The 21,714-nt window shown below is 32.2% G+C and overlaps 3 protein-coding genes across 3 annotated transcripts in view; 1 reads left to right on the plus strand and 2 right to left on the minus strand.

The window, feature by feature from the left end:
* Positions 1-391: 391 nt before the first annotated feature.
* On the minus strand, positions 392-2,050 carry LOC118037632 (uncharacterized). Its single transcript, XM_035043683.2, has one exon. It carries the CDS (start codon positions 1,959-1,961, stop codon positions 669-671), a length of 1,293 nt encoding a protein of 430 aa, XP_034899574.1. The 5' UTR covers positions 1,962-2,050; the 3' UTR covers positions 392-668.
* Positions 2,051-8,216: 6,166 nt separating this feature from the next.
* The window catches only part of LOC118037631 (uncharacterized), a 29,729-nt gene continuing 16,231 nt past the window's right edge, over positions 8,217-21,714 (plus strand). Inside the window, exon 1 of the mRNA XM_035043680.2 lies at positions 8,217-8,383. The gene's annotated coding sequence lies outside the window, so the exon portion shown is untranslated. The remainder of the gene's footprint in view (positions 8,384-21,714) is intronic.
* On the minus strand, positions 15,508-18,857 carry LOC118037630 (putative disease resistance protein RGA4). Its single transcript, XM_035043677.2, has one exon. The coding sequence runs from the start codon at positions 18,736-18,738 to the stop codon at positions 15,550-15,552; it is 3,189 nt and encodes a 1,062-aa protein (XP_034899568.1). The 5' UTR covers positions 18,739-18,857; the 3' UTR covers positions 15,508-15,549.

Consider the following 21,714-nt stretch of genomic DNA (forward strand, 5'->3'; position numbering starts at 1 on the left):
AGAATCATTAATATGGGAAATGTCCGGGAAGAGATCAAAGCTATGCATGGAAAAATTGATTGGTTGCAGACCTGGAATAGATGGTTTGGAAGCAGTATTCATTAGATTAGACGATATAAATTCGTAAGCAATTACGTTAGGTGGAGGAGGTAACCAAGATGTAGATGCTGCAGAGCAGAAGATGCAGGACCAGAAAATAGACCGCTTCAGTCTTCAGAAGATGCATATTTTCCTGTACTAATGTTCCATTAATTTAGACAGAATCACCATTTTGTAAAATCCGGTGACCGGTTCACGTGAATGCTGTCCCTATAAAGTCATTTAGATTCAATAAAACAATCTATGTAAATATCATCAGGGAAAAATCAGTTCAATTGTTATTTGTCAGGAATTATCAGCTGCAATATATATGTACCGGTCTATGACAAAGGTTTTCATTCGAAAAATCACAAATTGAGTACATGTTTTTCTTGGCTATGTATATCATGGAAAAGAGAGAACAAACAGGAATTATGTATTCTTGCACATTATCATCAATGTCTTTCTAAAGGCAACAATATCCACACGAGCTGTAAAGGAAATCTAGCAAACACATCGGCAACCTGAAAATTAAGCTTCAGTTACTCCAATTCGATCGAGAATTGTCTGTATGTTATCATCAGTCAGGTTCATTTAGATTCATAGTCTATCACAGTCTCAAATGCCCCAACCAATGCCTTCACCTTGTTCTTTCTCTCCTCAAGTAGCTTATTCTTAGTCTCTTCGATCACATCATTGTATGCAGCATGTGATTCCTTTTTATTGCCTTGTACCACTTGCTTTTTTTGTGGCGAATTTGCATCATCTGGCTTTTCTTCTTCTTGAGCATTACTCACTACTTTATCTTGTTCTTCCTGGGGCTTATGCTCCTCACTTCCTTCATTAACTTTGTTCATGTCTCCCTCCTTTTCTTCACCAACAGGTACTTCGGGTGAAACCTCATTTTCGTTAGCACTCTCTTCCACTTTCACTTGATCATCAGCCTCAACTGCAATACCCTCTTCAAGGTTAGCATTAGTGTCGATGCTTTCCTCTAATTTCCCATTATATTCCTCTGCTTGTCGGTTTTCGCTTTCTTGATGTAACTCGGTTTCTGTTTCTTCAACCGGTTCTGCTAATGCGGGGTCATTACTAATTTCTCCTTCAGCAACTGTGGTAATGTTAGAGCCCTTGAGCTTCTCATCTTCAGTAACATTGTTAACTTCAGTTTCTTCAGAAACAATATGTTCTTCCTTGTTTTTTGCCTTTTGCGAATCAGAAGGAACTTGTTCCTGGCTCACAGCATTCAGTATCTCTTCACTTTCATGAGCCAAGAAAGATTCTGCATTGTTTTCTTGCTTAGTTTCAAGATCCAAATTCTGAGCTACATCATGACGGATTGGCTCTTTCGGCAAAACAAGAGCATTACTCACTTTCTTGGTAGAGGGACTAATGCTCCTCCTCGTGATCCTTGTAGCCAGTGGCTGAGATTGTCCTGGCTTATGTGATGTGGCATTCCGGTCGAAGACAGTTTTTGGTGAAGTAACATTTTTTGATGAAAAAGATGAAGATCGGGCTGTGCGGATTAATCTTTCTCTACCTGGTCTCTCTTTAGAATCTGAAGAGAGTAGTGGCTTTTGTACATGATGAAGAGATGGAGGCTTTTCAAAGGATCTTCTTCTAAGAAGAGCAGGCTTTTGTGATGTGTCTTCATGGCCAGTTTTCTTAACTTGTTTTAAGGACTCAGGTCTTGAGCTAAATGTAGGCTTGAGGTAGTTTGGGATTGGTTTTCCTGATGGAGTGCTGGGATTATCCTTGTTGGTCGAGCCTGATGAAGGGCTGGCTGGTCTTGAACTCCCTTGCCTGCGATTACTTGTGTGAGGATGTGAAGAGGGTGTGACCTTCTCCCTCTTCAGGGCACCATTGCTTGCAGTTGTTGCCATATAAAAAAATTCTCAAAAAATCCTGCATTATCAAATGAACCCACGATCTTGAATGAGTTTCTCGATTTCTAATTTATACATATATATACTTCTTGTCATATTTCTACATTTTATGATTCTATTTCCAATAAACAAGCAGGTTTTTTACAACATTGTCCAATCATATAGAAAATCCTGCTAGAATGAAAAGAAATTATTTGTTTGGTTTCTTGCAAGACGAACAAATTATAAACCAAGAAACGATACGAATACAACAAAGATTGACATTACAAGCAAAAAAGAGAGGGAGTGATGGCCTGAACTACAAGCAACATACCTTGACCAGGGCAAGGAAATGGGGCTAGGAGGAGTGATGTTGTTATATTGCTATGTCATGAGAAAGAAAAGGAGACGAGTATATGAAGAAATTAAGGAGAGGAAATATGGTTATAGGGATTGATAAAGGAGAGTGAATTGCGCAGAACAAAAGTAGAAATGGTGGTGGCTTTGGTTTTAGAGATAATGGAAGGCCATGAAATCAATAATGGTAGATCATCAACATCGAGCAGCCGAGACATGTGGAGGAGGGAATGTTGACCTTTTCGATGCTTGACAACTACATTATTCTCCTCTTTGGTACTCACGTACATGTAAGAGATTTTTGGTTGAAATTAAGTTGTTAAAGGAAAGATTATCAAGTGTGAGCAGTTTCATTGGAAGGTACGAGCAATAAAATACATCATCTAGCATCATTTTTTGTTGAGGAATTCTAATTAATGAAATATATATATCTAGGGATAAAATTGCTATAAGAAATTGTTTTGCGAACAAAATTGATATTAACCCAATACTTGAGGGCTTTTTGGAAAAAATAAGATCCTAAATTGAAGTCAACAAGGTGGTCTAATAATTATGTGATGGCTTCTTAGCCCTCGAAGTGGTCTCTAGTGATTATTATTAGATGTTGACTCTAATGAATAACAACATCACATTTGTTATTGTGGAGGAGAGTGATCTCAGATCAACATGGCCCAGAAAATGTCAACAAATTGCAAATTAAGCTCACTTTTTTATTTCTCCTTTTGTTTCCTTCCCCTATTTGATAGAGAAATTCACCAACTAAAACAATTTGTGTGTGTTTTCAATCTGTATCATAATCATTAATTCTCATTTTAGCTCGATAGATTAACCCTAAAACCAACCGATATATCCCCTAACTCAAGTTGGGTGTCAGAAAAAAATCAATAACCCAATCAAATTATTTTAATTTTAAAATAAATAAATAAAAACAATATCACTATTTTAATTGATTTAAATCAACTTGTAACTTATCATTTAAGTATTGGGCTAACCTATGTTTAATTATTATGTTGTGTATACTTCAAATAATATATATATATATATATATAAAGGATAGTAAAATATATATTTTAAGAGCACTTCCTTCCAATTAATTTCGTAAACTTAAAAAAAAAAACTTTGATAAAGAAAAATCTCTTCTTTGTCTAATTGCATTTGGCAGTTCATGGTATATATCTATTGGGTCACAAATCTTTGTAAAAAAAAAATAATATACACCTAAATCTTAAAAAAAAAATTCCAAAATCGGGAAAAATCCAAATCATAGTTGTAATAACTAGAAAACCATTGGCACTTGGCTAATGGATGGCTGGCTAGCATTTCCTGTAGACAATACATGTTTTCTTGGTAGATAATTTATTTATTGGTTCAAATTTGTCAACTAGCTAGCACAACTTGTCTCCCTTTCTATATTTTCTAATTACAGAAAGAAATAAGAACCATAACAAAAGGTAGACATGGACAAGCTTTGAAACCCAAAAACATGAGGCTGGTTTTGTTGAACAAGTCACCCTCTTGTTTTTCCACTTAGGAACACCAGCTTAATTAGGATGTAAAGCCCCTTTAAACCCCACTCTTGCTCCTCTTGTCGTGGAAGAACCAAGCTGGGGCTTATGGCAACTTTCTTCAGGCTTTGTCCGAAGGACATATCATCAATATCGAATGTGACTTGTCACGTATGGTGGCTTTAAGCCAATTTGTGCTTAATCTTGGGGTTCCAAATGGCAGCGTATCCTCTGTTGACATTATTTCTTTCTTTCCTGTTTGGGTTATTTTCAACATTTTTATAAGAAATATTAATACTATTTAAATATTATGTAAGTACATGATATTATAAAGTAAGAATTACTCGATCTTTGGACCAAAGTTCAATGGTAGTATTTAATATAAGAGAAATGAGTTCTAGTTAGTTCAGGTCTAATCGTTTTCATCAATTTGTTACTGGTCTTGCAAAAAAAAAAAAAGAGATTTATATTTTTTGATAAAGTTGGGAAACTTGTTTGTTTTTGTCAATATTTTCAAAAAAAAAAATTAAATAATAAAATAATATTTAGTTACCACTTGAGATAAAAATAAAAAAAAGACAAATAAAAAAGATATGTTCTTTGTATCTCCTATTTTTTTGAAATGATAAAAATCTATACTAAATTTATTTTGTAAATAAATTTATTTTTTTAAAATTGTAAAATTTAAATGTTTTTTTTTTATTTTAGAATTAGAAGTACCACCTTTTTAATAATATCAAATGACCTAAAAAAATTTATTTTGTAACAAAAGACTTAAAACTTGTTTTATATATATATTATATATATATATATATATATATATATATATATTATATATATATATTTAAAAGGAATACTTTTCAATTGTTTGAGAATCGAAGCCCCACTAGCAACTACTTTGTATCTTGTGGGGTCTGGAAACTTTAGCTCAATAAGATGTGGTGATGGCCATTTAGGACAAAACTGTTGATGGCCAAAACAATAGTTTTTTCTTCCTCCACGTAGGATCGGCTCGGGACTGTTTGGTGGATTATTTTCAATTTTAAAAGAAAAAACAAAAATAATATTATTTTAGAAAAAATAATAGATTTAACTTAGTTACTTAGTCAATTCCTTCATTTATTTTTCATTTAACTCAGATCAGTTGAAGCTCTGCATCGATATCTAACTTTCTAAGTTTTATAAATAAATAAATAAAATATATTGGGATTATCAAAAATATATATTAGCTTAATAAGCTACTTTTGTCAACATAATGAAATTAGCAATACCTCTCAACAACGATAATGAGAATTTATAAAACTTTATTCCAATGAATAACCACTATGATTCGTCTTGTCATAACAAATCTCATAATTTATGCCGTCCTCTACTAGCTAGAGCATACAGAATATTGTTTTTTTTTTTGTTTTTTAAGAATAAGTTCATTTTTTAATGATAAATAATTGATGAGTTATGTGGTACTTTACTTGACCAATAAATTTATTTCTTATATTTTAATTCCAAACAATTACATGTTTTATTATATTTTGGAAAGATATTTTAACAACACACTTGAAAATGTATTGTTCATCTCTCTTTTTTTATTCTTAGAAAGAAGTTTCACAGCATGTTTTATTATGTGATTTTTTTCACGCAACTTTTTTTGGTTCAATTAAAGATTTTATTTCATTAATTTCTATAATTCTTAAAAATATGCTTTAGAGCATCTGATCATTAATTTTTTTTATTTAAAAATATACCTTATTTACTCTTATCATAATCTTGTTTAAATATGATTAAGATTTACGTACTACAGTCATCACCATATCAGTTTTCTTAAGAACATAAATATTAAAAAGAAATTAAATCTTACTTGATTCCTTATTACTCTATATTTCAAACACAATATCAATATTAAAAATCATTATATTTTCTTCTCTATTTTTTTCATTCAAATACATCCATTTATATTCTGAAACTTACACTCCTCCTGATATCTAATTAACTTCTAAGTTCTAACGATATTCATTTTGATTATATTTTTATAGAAACTTACATTTCTTTCTTTTTATTGTATAATACTTGTCATCTTCTCACATGATTATACCATTATTGCTTTTGACTGTTCTAGTAAGAATCTTATTTTTATTGACAAGACTTAGAAGTAAAAGAAAATTTGAAAACGTGAGAGACATATGCAGTGAAAAATGTCCTCGTCAGTACCAGAATATAACCTCTCTTTCTTTCTTTTTTGCGAATAAACAAATATATACAGGGAAGGAAAAAAAGAAAGAAAATAATTAGTAGATGGGCCATTGCCCCTTGGCTAGTAAAGAAAGTGATGGATGGACGGAAATCGAGGTTAGGAGGATCAAATTGCACAATTTCAATGGCTTATCTAGCTTCTTCAAGGCCCTCAATTCAAGTCACTCGTAGGAAGTAGAAAATTATCCATCCATCAAATAATTAATTAATTAATTAATTTGGGCACTTTAGGTTAATAACAACCACAGATAAGGGTTGTGTAAACTTCCAAGATGGAAACACTTTGAATTGCGATATTTAATTAATTATTTACTTGCATGGTTGGAAAAAAAAAAAAAAAAAAGGAGTTTGTAAATAGATTTCTTGGTTTTTAATTCCGCAAGACCAAGATATATTGAATGATAATATTTTTTTTTCATGATCCAATAAAAGGAAAATTTAATTTTTCTAATAAATAAAAAAATATGTAAAATATAAGGTTGTGTAAGTTAATGTTCTAAAATAGAAAAAATAGATAGAAAATGAACAAAAACATGTTTAGTTAAAGAGTTGAAGAAAAGGATATAAAAATTAATTTTTTATTATAATTTTAAAATAAATTTTTATATTTTAAAATAAAAAAAAATATTTTTGCTATATGAATTTTTTTTTATTTCTTTTATCCGAAAATTAACGAACGTGCTGTGGTGATGTGAGGTATCCTTTTTCCATCCACAAAAATGTCAAAAAAAAGAGCATAAATCAGTAAGTGACGTCAAGGTCATCATTAGCCGTCGATCTTTGACGCCCACCCGTGTTTAATCCAACGGCCATAAATACCTCACTCACTTAGCTCAATTGTTTTTTTTTTTTTTTTTTACCTATTTACATATTTGGGACGGCACTAACTCCTTTATAGCTTTATAGCTCTTTTTTAATTTAATTTACTAATCAATCAAGTAATAAATAACTAGATCAAGGATAAAAATATATTTGTTAGATATAAAATATTATTTTTATTATGTGAATAAATAATGTTTATAATAGTTTTTTTTTATTTTTATACCAACGAAAAATAAATATATTAAAAATATCTAATACTTTATCTTATTATAGAGGTTACATTCTAATTACTACCCATAATCAATACATCGTACATATTACAGTATAACTTATATTAAATCAATCATTGCTTTTAAAGAAATTGAATTAAGATATGTGAAAAATAAAATTAAAAAATATATATTCTTGTTTAGTCATTATTAACTTATTATTCAATTATTAAAATTAAAATTGTGTTTGATCAATGTTACATGACATGAAAGATAAATATATAAAATAAAAATGTTTATGCCATATGATCTAGAAATCAATTTATATATTTTAATATATATATATATATATATATAATCCTTTATATATTTATATATTATATATTATATAAATAATTTATATATTTATATATTATCTTTATTATCCTTTTTTTATTCAAAATAATAATCCAATCCTACCTAATTTATTGAAATACAACTTAAAATCCGTTTGTTTAAAGTAATATACTTTACATGAAAATTTATTTCAAATCTTCTGTGTTTGTTTTTGAAATATATTTTTCTATGTTTGTTTTTATCAAAATATTTTATAAAAAAATTAATTAATAAAAAATATTTTATAGTTAACTTCAAACTTAATTCATATACAAAAAATAATTTTAATTCATAAATTTTCATAAAATATTTTACAAATAATTATTTATTTACAATATCATCCAATTTATTTCAATTATCATCTTAATCTCACCACCAATATCATATTTTCCTCTATAACCACAACCCAATTATTATTATCTTCTCAACCACAACCACCATTATTTTTATAATTTCATCACCATTTTGCAATTATTATTTTTTTATTATAATTATTATTTTTATAATCATAAAATTATCTTATCATTATTATCACTATATTATCATCACCTTCTCATTAATCACAGGAAAACATTTCTAAATATTAAAAATATTATATAGGTAAAATATTTGATGATAAAAAAACTTTTTCGCAAAAGTTGTGAAAAAGGAAAGTAAAAAAAATGCAAGTTGTAAAAAAAACAGAATAATTAATTAAAGATAGTAGATAATAAATAAAGAAATAAAAGGGGAACTTTCTGGCTTCAACTTTGGATCTTCCTTCCCTTTTCTTCACTCATAAAAACATTACAAGCACACAAGTTTTTCCCACTTCTCTCTCTACAAATTTCCTCTCTCTAAAAAACGCCTTCTCTTCTCTCCTTCAATTCCTCTAGGCTCCTCTCTCTCTACCTCTTTATCGAACAAATACCGAGAAGGAGAAAAGGTAGACCAGACCACGTCAGTATTGAATTAACATGAAAATAACCATTTTTTTTTCTTTTTTTTTTCTTTTTATTCAATTTGAATAAGAAGAGTTGGTTTTGTTCTTATTTGTTGTGTTTTTCTTATTTGGTTGGTGGGTTTTTCCTGTTTTGATTGGTCTTTTTTTTTTGTTGGATTTTCTCTCTTTGTAATGATGAAAGCTGGTTGCTTTTCTTTTTTCTTCAAAATTTTCATTTGAAAAGAATCCTAAAATCAAGGAGAAAAGGTCAAGTTATTTATGGAAAATAAGGGAGAGATTGAGTGGAGAAAAATTCAGGGAAAAAGGAGAGGTTTTATTTTACTAAAAACACTGAAGAGACCCACTTTTTTTGGAAATGAATTATGGAGGTGTTGCCATCTGGGTGTTCTCTATATCTTTCTTTGCATGTTTGGCTTTTGTTGTTTTGTATTGTGTTTTCTTTTTTCCTGTCTTTGAGTGATCAAAGTTGATATAGTTGTCAAATGGAAAACAAGGTTTTTTCTCTTTAATATGTGATTATTTTTTCTGGGTTTATATGATTGGTTCTCGATCAGTTCTTAATTTAAGGAACAGAGTTTCTATGTTATCTTATGTTGTTTTGTTTTGTCAGGTGTTTTAGGTTCCTTTTGTTCTTTGCTATATTTTTGTTAGTGTATTTATGCAGCAGAAGAGGGAAAGATGAATATTTGAAAAAAAAAATATTATAAAATATTTATCAGTGGGGCAAAGGAGTGTAGGTGTAGGTTTAATTTGATGGCTGGAATTGGAATGTTGTTTGAAGATATTAGGAAGTTTTTATTAGCTGTAGCTTAAATTCGAGGTTTGAATGTTTGATCAAACCCAAACATATTCTGTTATTGAGCCCTACTGATGACATGGATCTTAATTTGGTTTTTATGGAATTTGTGCCAGATGGCAACCAATTTCTTTGGCATACATACTGCCGGTTAATGATCCTTTTGAAGGGTGATTTAGGGTTCTTTGCAGACAAACCTATGAGGCATTCACAATAGGGATTTTTGAGGAAATTTGCAGATTATTGTGATGCTGGAAATAGCACCGCTGGTGGTTGCTATTATAATCTGAAAGAATCTTGGTTAACGATTACTCTGAATTCCTCTGTTGGCACTTTCGCTGTAGTTGTATGCTTTGGTAAATGGTAATAAGAAAAGAGATTATTTGAATGTTTTAGCTTTATCTTTTAAAGAAAAAAGAAAAAGCTTAAATCTGATGATGTTCATGCTACAATTTGAGTTATTATAAGTGTTACAAACTTCCTTAAATTCTCTCAAATGCAAGTATGGATTTTCTAGATCTAAGTCATGAAAAGAAGGTAAAAGTTGAATAATGTCTGGCTTAAAATTAAAATGAGATGCATCAGAAGAAAAAAATATACATGATCGCGCAATTGTTCTTGTTGGATTCATGTAGTCTCTAAGTGTTCTAATCTGATTATTCTCATTATTTTCATTATAAAGCGATTGATTATCCTCTTCGGCCATGTTTTCTAAAAAAGATGAGTATACTTTACAAAGTTTATCATTTAATGTATGTGACCAAACTCTCATGCACGTGTAGAAAAAGAAGAAAAGGAAGAAGAAAAGAAAAAACAAAAAGAAACAAAGTTAGAAAAAATAAAATAAATACTATAATTTATACAAGAATTTACCTCCCCAGCAACGGTGCCAAAAACTTGACACGACCAAAAGATTGATGTTTTCTCCCAAGTGCAGGAGTGTCGAAGCAATAAATAACCCGGCAAGACTGGGGTCGAACCACAGAGAGGTTAATTGTATAAATTATAAATAACAAGACGACAACAACAACAACAACAACAATAATAATAATAATAATAATACTCAGTACGTGGCGTTGTTATGCCTGAGAATGATCTAAAAGATCGGGTTACAGGTTTCCAGCCTATATACTGAGTTTATGAAAATATCAAAGAGATAAATTATATAATATAAACAGAATGTAAATAATAATAATAATAATAATAATAATAATAATAATAATAATAATAGTAATATTAATAGTAATAATAATAGTACTAATAATAATAATAATAATAATAATAATAATAATAATAATAAAAAGAGAAGGAAGAAATTAATGAGAACTTTGAGATGGAAGATTAATGTAAGGATTAAACAATGATAAAAACAAATGTCAAGGTTAGAGGATCCACCAATGGTATTTCAAACAAGTATAGTATAAACTCTTATTATTCAACTGGAAACCACACACAAAGGAGGTTCCAATCGGATGATTTCTCATTAATAGCTCATTATAAATTATTAACATGATCATATTAATTATCTTATTTACATAACACCAAACTTTTAAATATTTTCAGGAATTCATGATGTTAACTGATGTTAACAACAAATCAAGTTCTTTTCATAGCTCAGGTGTAGGTAAAACTATACGGTTGGGCTATGAGAGTGTCAAGCATTTGTTGTACCAAGTGTTATACAACACAAATCTAGATTAATCATTTAACAAGCAAGGTATTAAGAATTAGTAAGATAAAAAGATAAGACATGTTAATATTAAACATTAAGGTCCATGTTGAGTTTACACCATACTTACTCTTACACCATTAGTGTAACCTTTTCACCTTGACATAATAAACTTAGCTAAACATAATGAAGAAGAGAAACATAAATAAACAAAACAAGAACATAAAGAAAATACAAGTTAACTAAGTAAAGGAAAGGAAATGAAAAGCATAAACAAGATATTAATCAAAACAAAACTTAAAAATTACAAAAAAAATATAAAGAGAGAAATAAAGAGCATGAACTTGATCTGAACAATCAAGCCACCAAATACATGGAAAATTCCGTCTTTTATAGGCCAAAATTCGAAATTATTGATTTGATGACTAATTGTTGAGTGGGTGGCCAACTTTTGACATGGTGAAAATCCTTATCTTCTTGTCTAAATAAAACAAAAATGTTACCATCCGAACTGGGTCCACTGGAAAACATGAAAGTTGTAGGAAATTGACTCATCTTTCCAGGAAAAAAAATGGAGGTCATTTGGATTTCTAGAACTCCAGATATGGGCCAAACACTGAACAGTTTTCGGGCTGCAGGACAGATTCGGACTTCTCCTTTGTTGCTATAATTTGGATTTGAAAACGGCCTTCTTAGATCTTGATGTAAACATAAAAGTTGTAGGCCTATGTCTTACTGAATCTGTGTAAAAAATTGAGGTCATTTGGACATCTAGAACTGAAGATATGACCCAATTACCAAACAGTGTTCTAGTTTGGACTGCACCAACATTTCTTTTCTAAGTTTCACCCTCTCTTTATCTTCGCAAATTTCAGTAGTTGAATTCATCAATCAATCCTTTGATTTATGTGATAGGCCTGCATTTAAGATGAACATTTACCATATATTAGGGCATTTTATAGTATTAGACTTGTTATTATAAAACATGCTTTAGTTAAGGAGTTATTGATACTTTAAGTGCAAAATTATTATATAAAACCTTGATAAATATGCACTTTTAAGTACTAATCAACCTGCTATCAAGCTATAAGCCTGAAAAGGATAAATAATGAGAGGGTGAGTTCAACAACTCAGTGAGTAGATAACGTTCAATATACACACACGAGATAATACAGTAATGAGAAATATATATACAAGTATGGCTCTAGGTTCTTATAGAAAGGTTTCTCAAATAGGCCATAACAAGAAGATTATATGGTAAAGTTTGTCAGAAAATCAAAATGCAATGAGTATGAGGCTCCGTACTGTGGGATGATCAGTCCACACAGGTTGATGACTCCCCCGACCAACTAGGGTTCAGATACGATGTGCACAAAGACTAACACTACCCTGTTAACATGGGTATTATGACTGACATACCATATGTTCATAATCGTAATCAAACAAACATATTCATATCTCAAAGCTCAACTCATGACATCAATCAAATGAGGAGCTATCAATTCAGAAGTCAATTCAAAATATATGTTGGTTCATATCAAGAATTTAGATTCAATAATTGATCATGCTTTATCATAACAAGGATAATATATATATATATATATATATATATATATATATATATATATATATTATCAAGAAGCATGATCCAATTCATATTAACAAATCAAATATTTATAATATTTCTCATGCATATGGAACATTAACCACTCACCTGACTCAAAAGCAAACATCACTCACAAGCTGAAACCGAAGGAAATCCTACTGCCGTCTTGCCGGTAGAATATCAGGATTATCTGAATATAAAGGAGACATATTCAAGAACGACTCTAAAGAACAAATAGCCTATTTAATATACTTAACTAAGGGTGTATACCGTAACCCTATATGTTTTTAAACTAACTAGTCAATTTTCTTAAAAACCCAAAATTTAACAGTTTTCTTGAAATCTAATCCATAATAAAAACAACTAATAAAATTGGTAATAATTCACTAAATAACCCTTAATTATTCATCAAACTAATCTGAAAAAGCTAATATTACAGCTATGGACTAATCTGGAATTTACCATATTTTTTTGGGCCAAATTGTAACTTTTATCAAATGGAGGACCAAACTAAAATTTGTCATAAATCCATGAATATACTGAAATTCTGACTTTAATTAATCCTCAATTCTGTCCAGGATGTATCATTATGCTCCAGGGACCATTCTGGAAATTTACCAATTTTTTAGGGTCAAATTGTAATTTTTGTCAAATTGGAGGACCAAATTGAAAGTGTTAAATTCTCTTATCTATACAGTAATTCTGTCCATAATTCATATGTTATTCTGTTCAGAATCTCGGAATATGCTCCAGGGACCAATTTGTAATTTTTCAAAGTTCAGGGACTAAACTGTAATTTTTGCAAATTAAGGGACCAAATTGAATTTTTATCATCTTCAACCTTCAAACCAGAATTTCAACAGAAACCTACTGTTCTCCCCTGATTTTTAACTCAAAATTCGCCATTCAAACAAAACTATAACTTAAAATCATCACAATCTTCCATAATCAACTAAATCATCAATTAACCACAACAATCAACCACTAACATTCAATTTAATTCATCAATTAAACTCAAAACATAAATTTCATAACCCTAACATTTATCAAAACTGAAATTTAAGCTAAAGAAAACATATTATACACATTAAAGCATCATCTTACCCTTTTAACTTATTTCCTCAAACTCCTTTCCTTTTTCCCTTACTTTCCCCTCTTTTCCCTTCTTTTTCTTCTTTCTCTAATTTCAGATCTCTCTCTTTCTTTTCTTTTCTTTTTTTTACTTATATTTATCAATTATTTATCCAATTACTATTATACCCCTCATTTAATTTATTCCTACATCTAAGCCTTCAAGGGCTTTCTAGCCTTTTCCAACTCATTTATTTCAAAACATTACATCAGGTTCTAAAACTGTTGGAGTTTTTACAGCTGAACAATTGTTTAAACTTGTTGTGCCTGTACAACGGCCATTGGAGCAAGAAAGAACTCTTGGTTTAATAGGTTATTGATTAATTTATAAATTATTGAATTAAATTATTTAAATTCATTTAATTAAAATAATATTATTTTATTTTTAATTAAAAAATTTAATTGAGTTAATATTTTATATAATTTAACTAAAATTCATTCAAGTTGGATGAACGGGTTTAACCGGGTTTAACCACCATAATCACAAGTGTCTTGACACTTAGTTAGCAAGAATAAGATAACAAGAGATAACAGGTCTCCAAGGGATGTAGCGTGGTGACAAAGGACTTGAAATCTGCACAGCAGGTCTCGAGTTCGAGTCAGGGCGTGCATCTCTTGTAAGAGCCTGGGACAGCCGGGATTTTACTTGCTCACTTGGGCCCACAAAGTACGCTTTCCAGGGGATGAGATTTCCTTGAATCCAAAAAAAAAAAAGAATAAGATAATAGATGTTATAAGAAGATAAAAAAATAAGATAAAGGCATTAAGAGATAGCTTCAGTACTGTACCAGATCCAGCTTGTTCCATCCTCTATGACGATCCCAGAATTGATTACCTTTTCGAATTTATCAAACCCAATCCAGCCACCATATCTGCACCAAAAACGATGTCAAAAGGGGGCCGAAAACAAAAGGTTAAACAGAAGCTGCATAGTCTAAACAGAAACCAAAGTAGCATGAAATGTTGGTTTCAGATGAGCAAAACCTTTAGTTTTTTCTTTAATACGATAGATTACTTTGTGTAGGTAGGGAAGAGAGATGGGGCAATCTGTCGTTTTGTTGAGGGCTGAACCCCTTGCCATGTAAGCATAGTTTTAAGACCCGGCCCGGTGGTCGACCCGGTCCAAGGCCCGGGTTCCGGGTTTTGACCGGGTCACCGGGTCTCGTCCGGGTCGCCGGGTCGGCCGGGTAAAAAAAAAATTTAATTTTTTTTTTTAAAAATCAAAACGACGTCGTTTTAGCAAAAAAAAAAAACAAAAAAAAAATAAAAGTCAACGGGTTTGGGGCTGGATGTTGACCGGGTCTTGTCGGGTCAACTGGGTCCCGGGTCGACCCACCGGGTCGACCGGGTCTGGCCGGGCCAATTCCCAAACGGGTTTTGGCCTTCACCCGGACCGGTCCCATGCCCGGGTCGGCCGGGTCCCGGGTCGACCCGCCGGGCCGGTCCGGGTTTTAAAACTATGCATGTAAGAGCTTTATTTTTTAAAAAACATTTTTTTATTTAAGAATATATTAAGATAATATTTTTTATTTTTTAAAATTTATTTTTAATATTAATATTTAAAAACACAAAAAAAAGGAACTTTAATTAATTAAAAAATGTTACCAATATTTATATAAATAATATAATAATTTTTTCAGATGAGATTTGTGTGTAATAAAATAAATAAATATAGAGAAAGAGCAGGGATTAATAATAATAATAATAATAATAATAATAATAATAGTCATAGAAATTAAATGAAGGAAGCTGTTAAAAACGTTTATATTTAAGAATAGTAGCCTCACGGTGAAAATGCTCAAACCATCATACACGTAATAAAGAGAGAGAGAGTATGGAATAATAAAAATAAAAGAAAATAAATAAAGGAAGGAAAGGAGATGTTAAATACCTTTCATACACGTGTAAGTGTTTTTATGTTCGGTGAAAATACTTCTTAGTAGTGTTTAACCCTTTACATAGCTACCCTCCTTTTGAATGTACTTCCAATCAATTAGAATATCTCGAATGTGTTTAATGTTAGGCCACTCCTCGCTCTCCTTTCCCCATCCTCTTGCTCTTCCGCTCACCTCTTCACTGCAGTCATGGATTATTAATCTTTGCAAAGAGGGAAGGTAGGGTATCATCCCTTGAGATTCAGATTCAGATAGCGACTTCAATTCTCTGCATCTACCAACTTCTAATTGCTGAAGAGAATGCATCACCTGATCAGGCAGTGGCATAGACTTCAATCCTGGACATGCATAGATCCCTAGCCGTTGAAGAGAAGAGAGATTTTGCAGCCCCACTTCCGGAAGAGATTCCATGTCATCAATGAACCACATAAATAGACCCTTCAATTTGGAGAGAGGACGGGTAAATGAAGAAGAAGAAGAGACTGGTGATGTCATCTTCATTGTCTGCTGTAATGGCATTGAACTAGTCCTCGACAAATGAAGATCTTCATCGAGAGTTGGAAACAACGGCATTGAAGTCAGATTTGGACAGGATCTTATTGTCAAGGAAGAAAGACGTGGAAAAGAGAGCATTATCAACCCTTCTTCTATTGTTGACTCATCACTATCATCATTCATCTCATCTCTACTCCATCCCTTCAGTCTATCACAATAATAGATATAAAGTCTCTTTAAGGATGGGAAAAACATCGGCACTCCTTTTCCTCCAACCCCCTCACTATCTATGTACTCCAAATCATCCAATCCCCCAATACTTAATTCTTCAAGAGAAGGGATTGCATCTAACGGAGGGATATGCTTAAGTCTTCTACAGCTTTCTAGACGAATCCTTACAAGATTTGAGAGATCTGAAACCCAACTAGGAAACCTCATACCTCCATAGCCTTTAACTATCAACTCTTGAAGACTCGAGTTTGGCTGGAGGCTTTGCAACATTTTATCATACAAATCAATATCTGAATCACTATCCAGCTCTCGGTCCCACCGTACGGTCAACGACTGAAGACATTCTTTATCGATCAATTTCGCTACTTCAAATTCTGATATACAAGAACCACCCTCATATCCCTTGACTCTTATTTCTAGCCTCCCTCTCAATTCATTTAACATTCTCAACTCATCCAATCCACCTATCATCTCAGATTTAGGACTCTTTTTTTTTGCAACCACAAAATATGACAACGTCTGTAGACTAGTTAATTTCCCAATCCCACGAGGCATATACTCTAAATTTTCACATAAATCTTCATCAAGAGTGCAACCAACATCAAGATGCCTCAGACTGATCAGCTTGCTAATATCCCTAGGTAGTTCCTCAAGGTTACTACAACTATTGAGCTTGAGCACTTGCAAATTTACCAGACTGGTGATAGAATTAGAAAGCGCCTCCATCTCATTATTCGAAAGATCAAGATATTTAAGGTGCTTGATCTTTTCAATGAGAGTTGCCACTTCCTTCATTCCAAAATCACTCAAAACAAGCACACGTAAACGCCTAAAGTCTCGACAAATTGACACCCATGCCCCCTCATCATGTTTGCCGCCTTGAAATAATACAAGTGTTCTTAGACTTTTTGCACAAGGCAAAGGAATTGGAATTTGTTGTGACAAATCCAATATCGTGTCAAATGACACGTGCCGAGTCAATTCACTAATGCTATTTCCTCCACGCTCCACTTTGATGCTCTGAAAACCAGCGACATGGGTTGCAAGATCATGCATAAAATCATGCATTTTGCAACTTTCTATATTACCTAAATCATCTCTTTTCACTTCGTGAAAGAAGGACCTCCACAATAAATCCTCAAAGCACCTAAGGCCACTAATTTCTAAACACTCACCCAAATTAGAAGAGCTAACAAACCCTAGTGCAATCCAAAGTCGAATCAATGATTTTACATCTATCTTATGACCTTTCGGGAATAAGCTACAGTATGCAAAGCAATGCTTCATATATGATGGAAGAGGATTGTAGCTTAACTTAAGGGTATCTATGATGTTATCATCTTTGACCCTATGTGGAAGTTCTTGTTTGATAAAGGACAACCACTGGGCTCTATCTTTCATAGACATTAACCTCGCAATTGCCTTTATGACCAAAGGAACTCCCTGACACCTCTCTACAATCTCTTTTTTTATTTTTTCGTCCATGTAATTTGACTCTTGACCTGGACCAAAAGCCTTGTTTGAGAAAAGAGACCACGATTCCTTTTCAGAAAGGCCTTTTAACGCAAGTGACAATCTGCTTGTTAATTTTGCAATTGCATCAGAACGTGTAGTTATTATCATCTTGTTTCCTCTAGCCTCCTCGCGTGGTAAGGACTGCCTCAAACTATCCCACTTTTCACCATCTCGACCATCCTTATTATCCCACACGTCATCTAATACAAGCAGGTATTTTCTATTTTCTATTTTTTCCGGAAGTTTCTTTTTCAGACTCTCTAACTCATCAGATACATCTTTGAGTATCTTTTTGACATCAAAACCACCCGAGACACTGACCCAGAGTTTCAGACCAAAATGATGATTAACTTGTTCATCATTGAAAACACTCTGAGAAAATGTGGTCTTTCCCAATCCGCCCATTCCAACTATTGAGATGACAGAAACACTCTCAATCTCATCGTTGGGATTCAACAGAAAGCTCATAGCTTTCTTTTTTTCTTCTTCTCTCCCGAAAAATATCTCGGGTTCAGAGGAGGTAGTTGCCTCTCTAATCATAGTCAAAGAAGCTTTCTCCTCACAACGAACCTCAAATTGAAATTTTTCACTCTCAGAAACAATCTCATCTAGCCTCTTTCTAAGTTCCTTAACTTTATGACCCATCTGACAACCATACACAAGTTGGTTTGACCCTGAGAAGAATGTACGTACCTCCCTCGATATTTTATTTCGGGACATCAATCTTTTCCGCTGCACTTCTGTTGAGAAATCATCCAGCAAATCTTCAGCATCATAGACCGCTTCTTGCAGCTTCCCGAGCCAGTCTTCAAGTTGAGCGGCTGGTTTCTGCACCTGCTCCTCAGCATCGTGAAGAACACCCTTAATTCTGGCAACCGTGCTCTTGAGCTTGCTTAGCTGATCTTTGACACCCCACCACAGTGCAATCTCCTGGGTAGCTAGTGGACCCAGTTTCTTTACTATTTCCTCCGCAATATTGAAGAGTATACTTTCAGCCATTTTTAGTTCTCGGTGAGTTGAAAAGGTGTGTGTGGGAAAGAACAAAGAGGGAACAGAAGACAAGAAAAATGAAACGAATGTTGTTTGATTTTGTTGGTTTGAAAGTGATTGAGGTTTGGATTGAATGCTAAAAGGCTTGCGTTGTTGTGAAGATCAAAAGTAAAATCATGTATTTATAATAGAGCAATAGATTCCAAAATTTCCAAAACACTCAAGATATTAGAGATTCTTCTACATGTACTCTCATGATCTCTGAATCCCTTAACTCGTCTGCACTCAACTATTAGTTCCTTGCTTTGGTTTAGAAAACCTTTCAAAGCATAATCTTTGTTCTTTACTTATACATAGAGCTTCAATTATGGTGAAACAACGATGGATACCTTCCCTTTGTCATAGGATGCTTTATTTTCTTTCACTGAGATCAGTCATGGGGTAGACCATTGATTGTTAATGCGGACCAACAATGTCATCAAAAGAGATGCTGATGCTTTCCTTTTTATTATTTCGTAGTTAATTAGAACAAATTCCAAACTCTGCAAACACTCAAGCTATCAAGGACCTACGTGGTCTCCAAATCGATCCATTAATTGATCTGCGCCCTCAACCAATAGTTCCTTGCTTGGATTTTAAGAAAACCAATCGATATCACACTCAAGGAATCTTTGCTGTTTTGGAGTTCTAGCCGCCACAGTAATTCAAATCCCCTGTTCTTTTCTATTTCAATATATTGTAGGAAGAGTAAACGAAATTTCTCTTGGTTTTGACTCGGTTTTCATAATCATATTACAAATTTATTTTGTTTGTTATAATAAAATCAGAATTATATTTTAGAGGTTCCAACAACTGATCAATTTGCAGAATGTTGATGTTAAGGTTCAAATGAGGATCTGACTCTGATTTTATTATGTTTATCAACTTTATCTTATAATCACTTTATTGATGCCTTGTTATATAGAATGTATGATCTTAATTCAAAAGATGACAAAGTTTTCTTAAACTCCAGGGAGTTGAAAAAAAGGCGTGTTAGAGAGTCATAATGATGATCATGTATATGGCTTGATTGTTAAAGGTAGAAACAAATAATAAAGGTTCAAGTAATGGAGGTAGGTTTAAATAAAAATCAAAGTTTAGAAAAACTAAATGCTTTGAGTGTCATAAAGACAAGCACTTTAAGAAGAACTATCTTGAGCAAGAAGATAAGGGAGAAAAAAAGATGAAACCTCTAATGTTGCAAATGTTGTCTATGGAGGGGAATTTTTTATGATGCTAAAAGTCTTCTGGTTGTGTCTATTGGTAACTCAAGTGATGAGTGAATTCTTGATTCGGCTTGCACATTTGATATTTTTCATAATAAAATTAAGTTATTTTAACACTTATAAAGTTTTCAGTGGTACTAGTTTATTAAAGACAACAAATGACTTTCTATTATTGGTGTGTGTACAATTTGAATTTAGATGTATGATGACATTGTTAGGACACTAGAGGTTTGACATATTCCAAAGATGATGAAGAATCTAATTTATTTGAGTCTTCTTGATTTCCAAGGTTATAAATATTTTGCTAAATATAGAGTTATAAAGGTTTGCAAGGATGCTTTTATTGTGATGAAAGAAAAGTTGGTTAATGGCCTCTACTATCTTCAAGGTTTAACAATTATTAATTCAACAAGTGTATCATCTATGATGGATTATGATAGTGCTTCTACTTAATTATAACACATACGACTAAAACATATGAGTGAGAGGGGGACATATGACTTTCTAAAACTCATTGAACTTTCTATTCTATGAAGGTTTGGTGTATTTTCTAAACAGAAGGAGTGATGTGTTCATCACCTTTAAGTAGTGAAAAGTCTTGATTAGAAAATAAACTGGTAAGAAGATCAAGCGCTCAAGAATTGATGATGGTTTGGAATTATGCTCATGTGAGTTTAATGAGTTTTGCAACAATGAAGAAATTTTTAGACATAAGATAGTTACAAATACACTAGATTGTCAAAGGACTTTTAAGCTAAAGTAGAGCAAGGAAATTCATATTTCTAGGTTATGCATATGAGGTGAAGGGATATTGGTTATGGTGTCTTGATCCCGAGTCACCTAAGTTTATTATCAGCAAGGATATGATTTTTGATGAGTCTGTTATGTTTTAAAAAGAAAAGGAATCGACTGTTATTGATGTTGAGATGAACCAAGGTACTAGCAAACAAGTGGAGATTGAAGTTAGAACATTATAGACAATGCAAAAGGATGCTTTAGCTGAGCCTATTGAGAAAGTGGTACATGATATTATTGTTAAAAATATACTTGGAGAACAACCTTACAATATTTTTATAGGAAGAAAAAGAAGATAGATAAAAGCACCAATTAAGTATGGTTATTCTAATCTAGTTTATTTTGCCATGAATATTGCAAAGAATCTTAATGATATAAGCCTTGTTCTTATAAAGAAGCAATTTCTTGAAAAAAAAAAATCATCTTAGTAAATGCAAGCTATGAATGAGAAGATTGAATCTCTTTATAAGAACCGAACATATGAGCTTGTTAAACAATCATATGAATAGAAGACTTTTGAGTGCAAATACGTTTACAAGAGGAAAGATGGAATCCTAGAGGTTGGGGGTGCAAGGTTTAAAACACGTCTAGTTGCTAAAAGATTTACACAAAGAGAAGGTATTGACTTCAATGGAGTGTTCTCTCTAGTTGTGAAGCATAGTTCCATTCAGGTATGGCTTGTTATGATTATGTTGTTTAACTTAAAGCTTAAGTAGCAGGATGTCAGAATAGCTTTCTACATGGTGAGCTGGAGGAGAGGATCTATATGCACCAGTCATAGATCATTTGTGTGTGTTTCATAAAGCACTTGTAAATTTCATTTGTATACTTGTTGTCTGTTGATGACATGTTTATAACCTCTAAGAACATATTTGAGATCTACAGTTTAAAGGATCGGTTGAGTGGTGAGTATGAGATGAAGGAT

The sequence above is a fragment of the Populus alba genome, chromosome 6, assembly GCF_005239225.2.
Source record: "Populus alba chromosome 6, ASM523922v2, whole genome shotgun sequence".
Lineage (NCBI taxonomy): Eukaryota > Viridiplantae > Streptophyta > Magnoliopsida > Malpighiales > Salicaceae > Populus > Populus alba.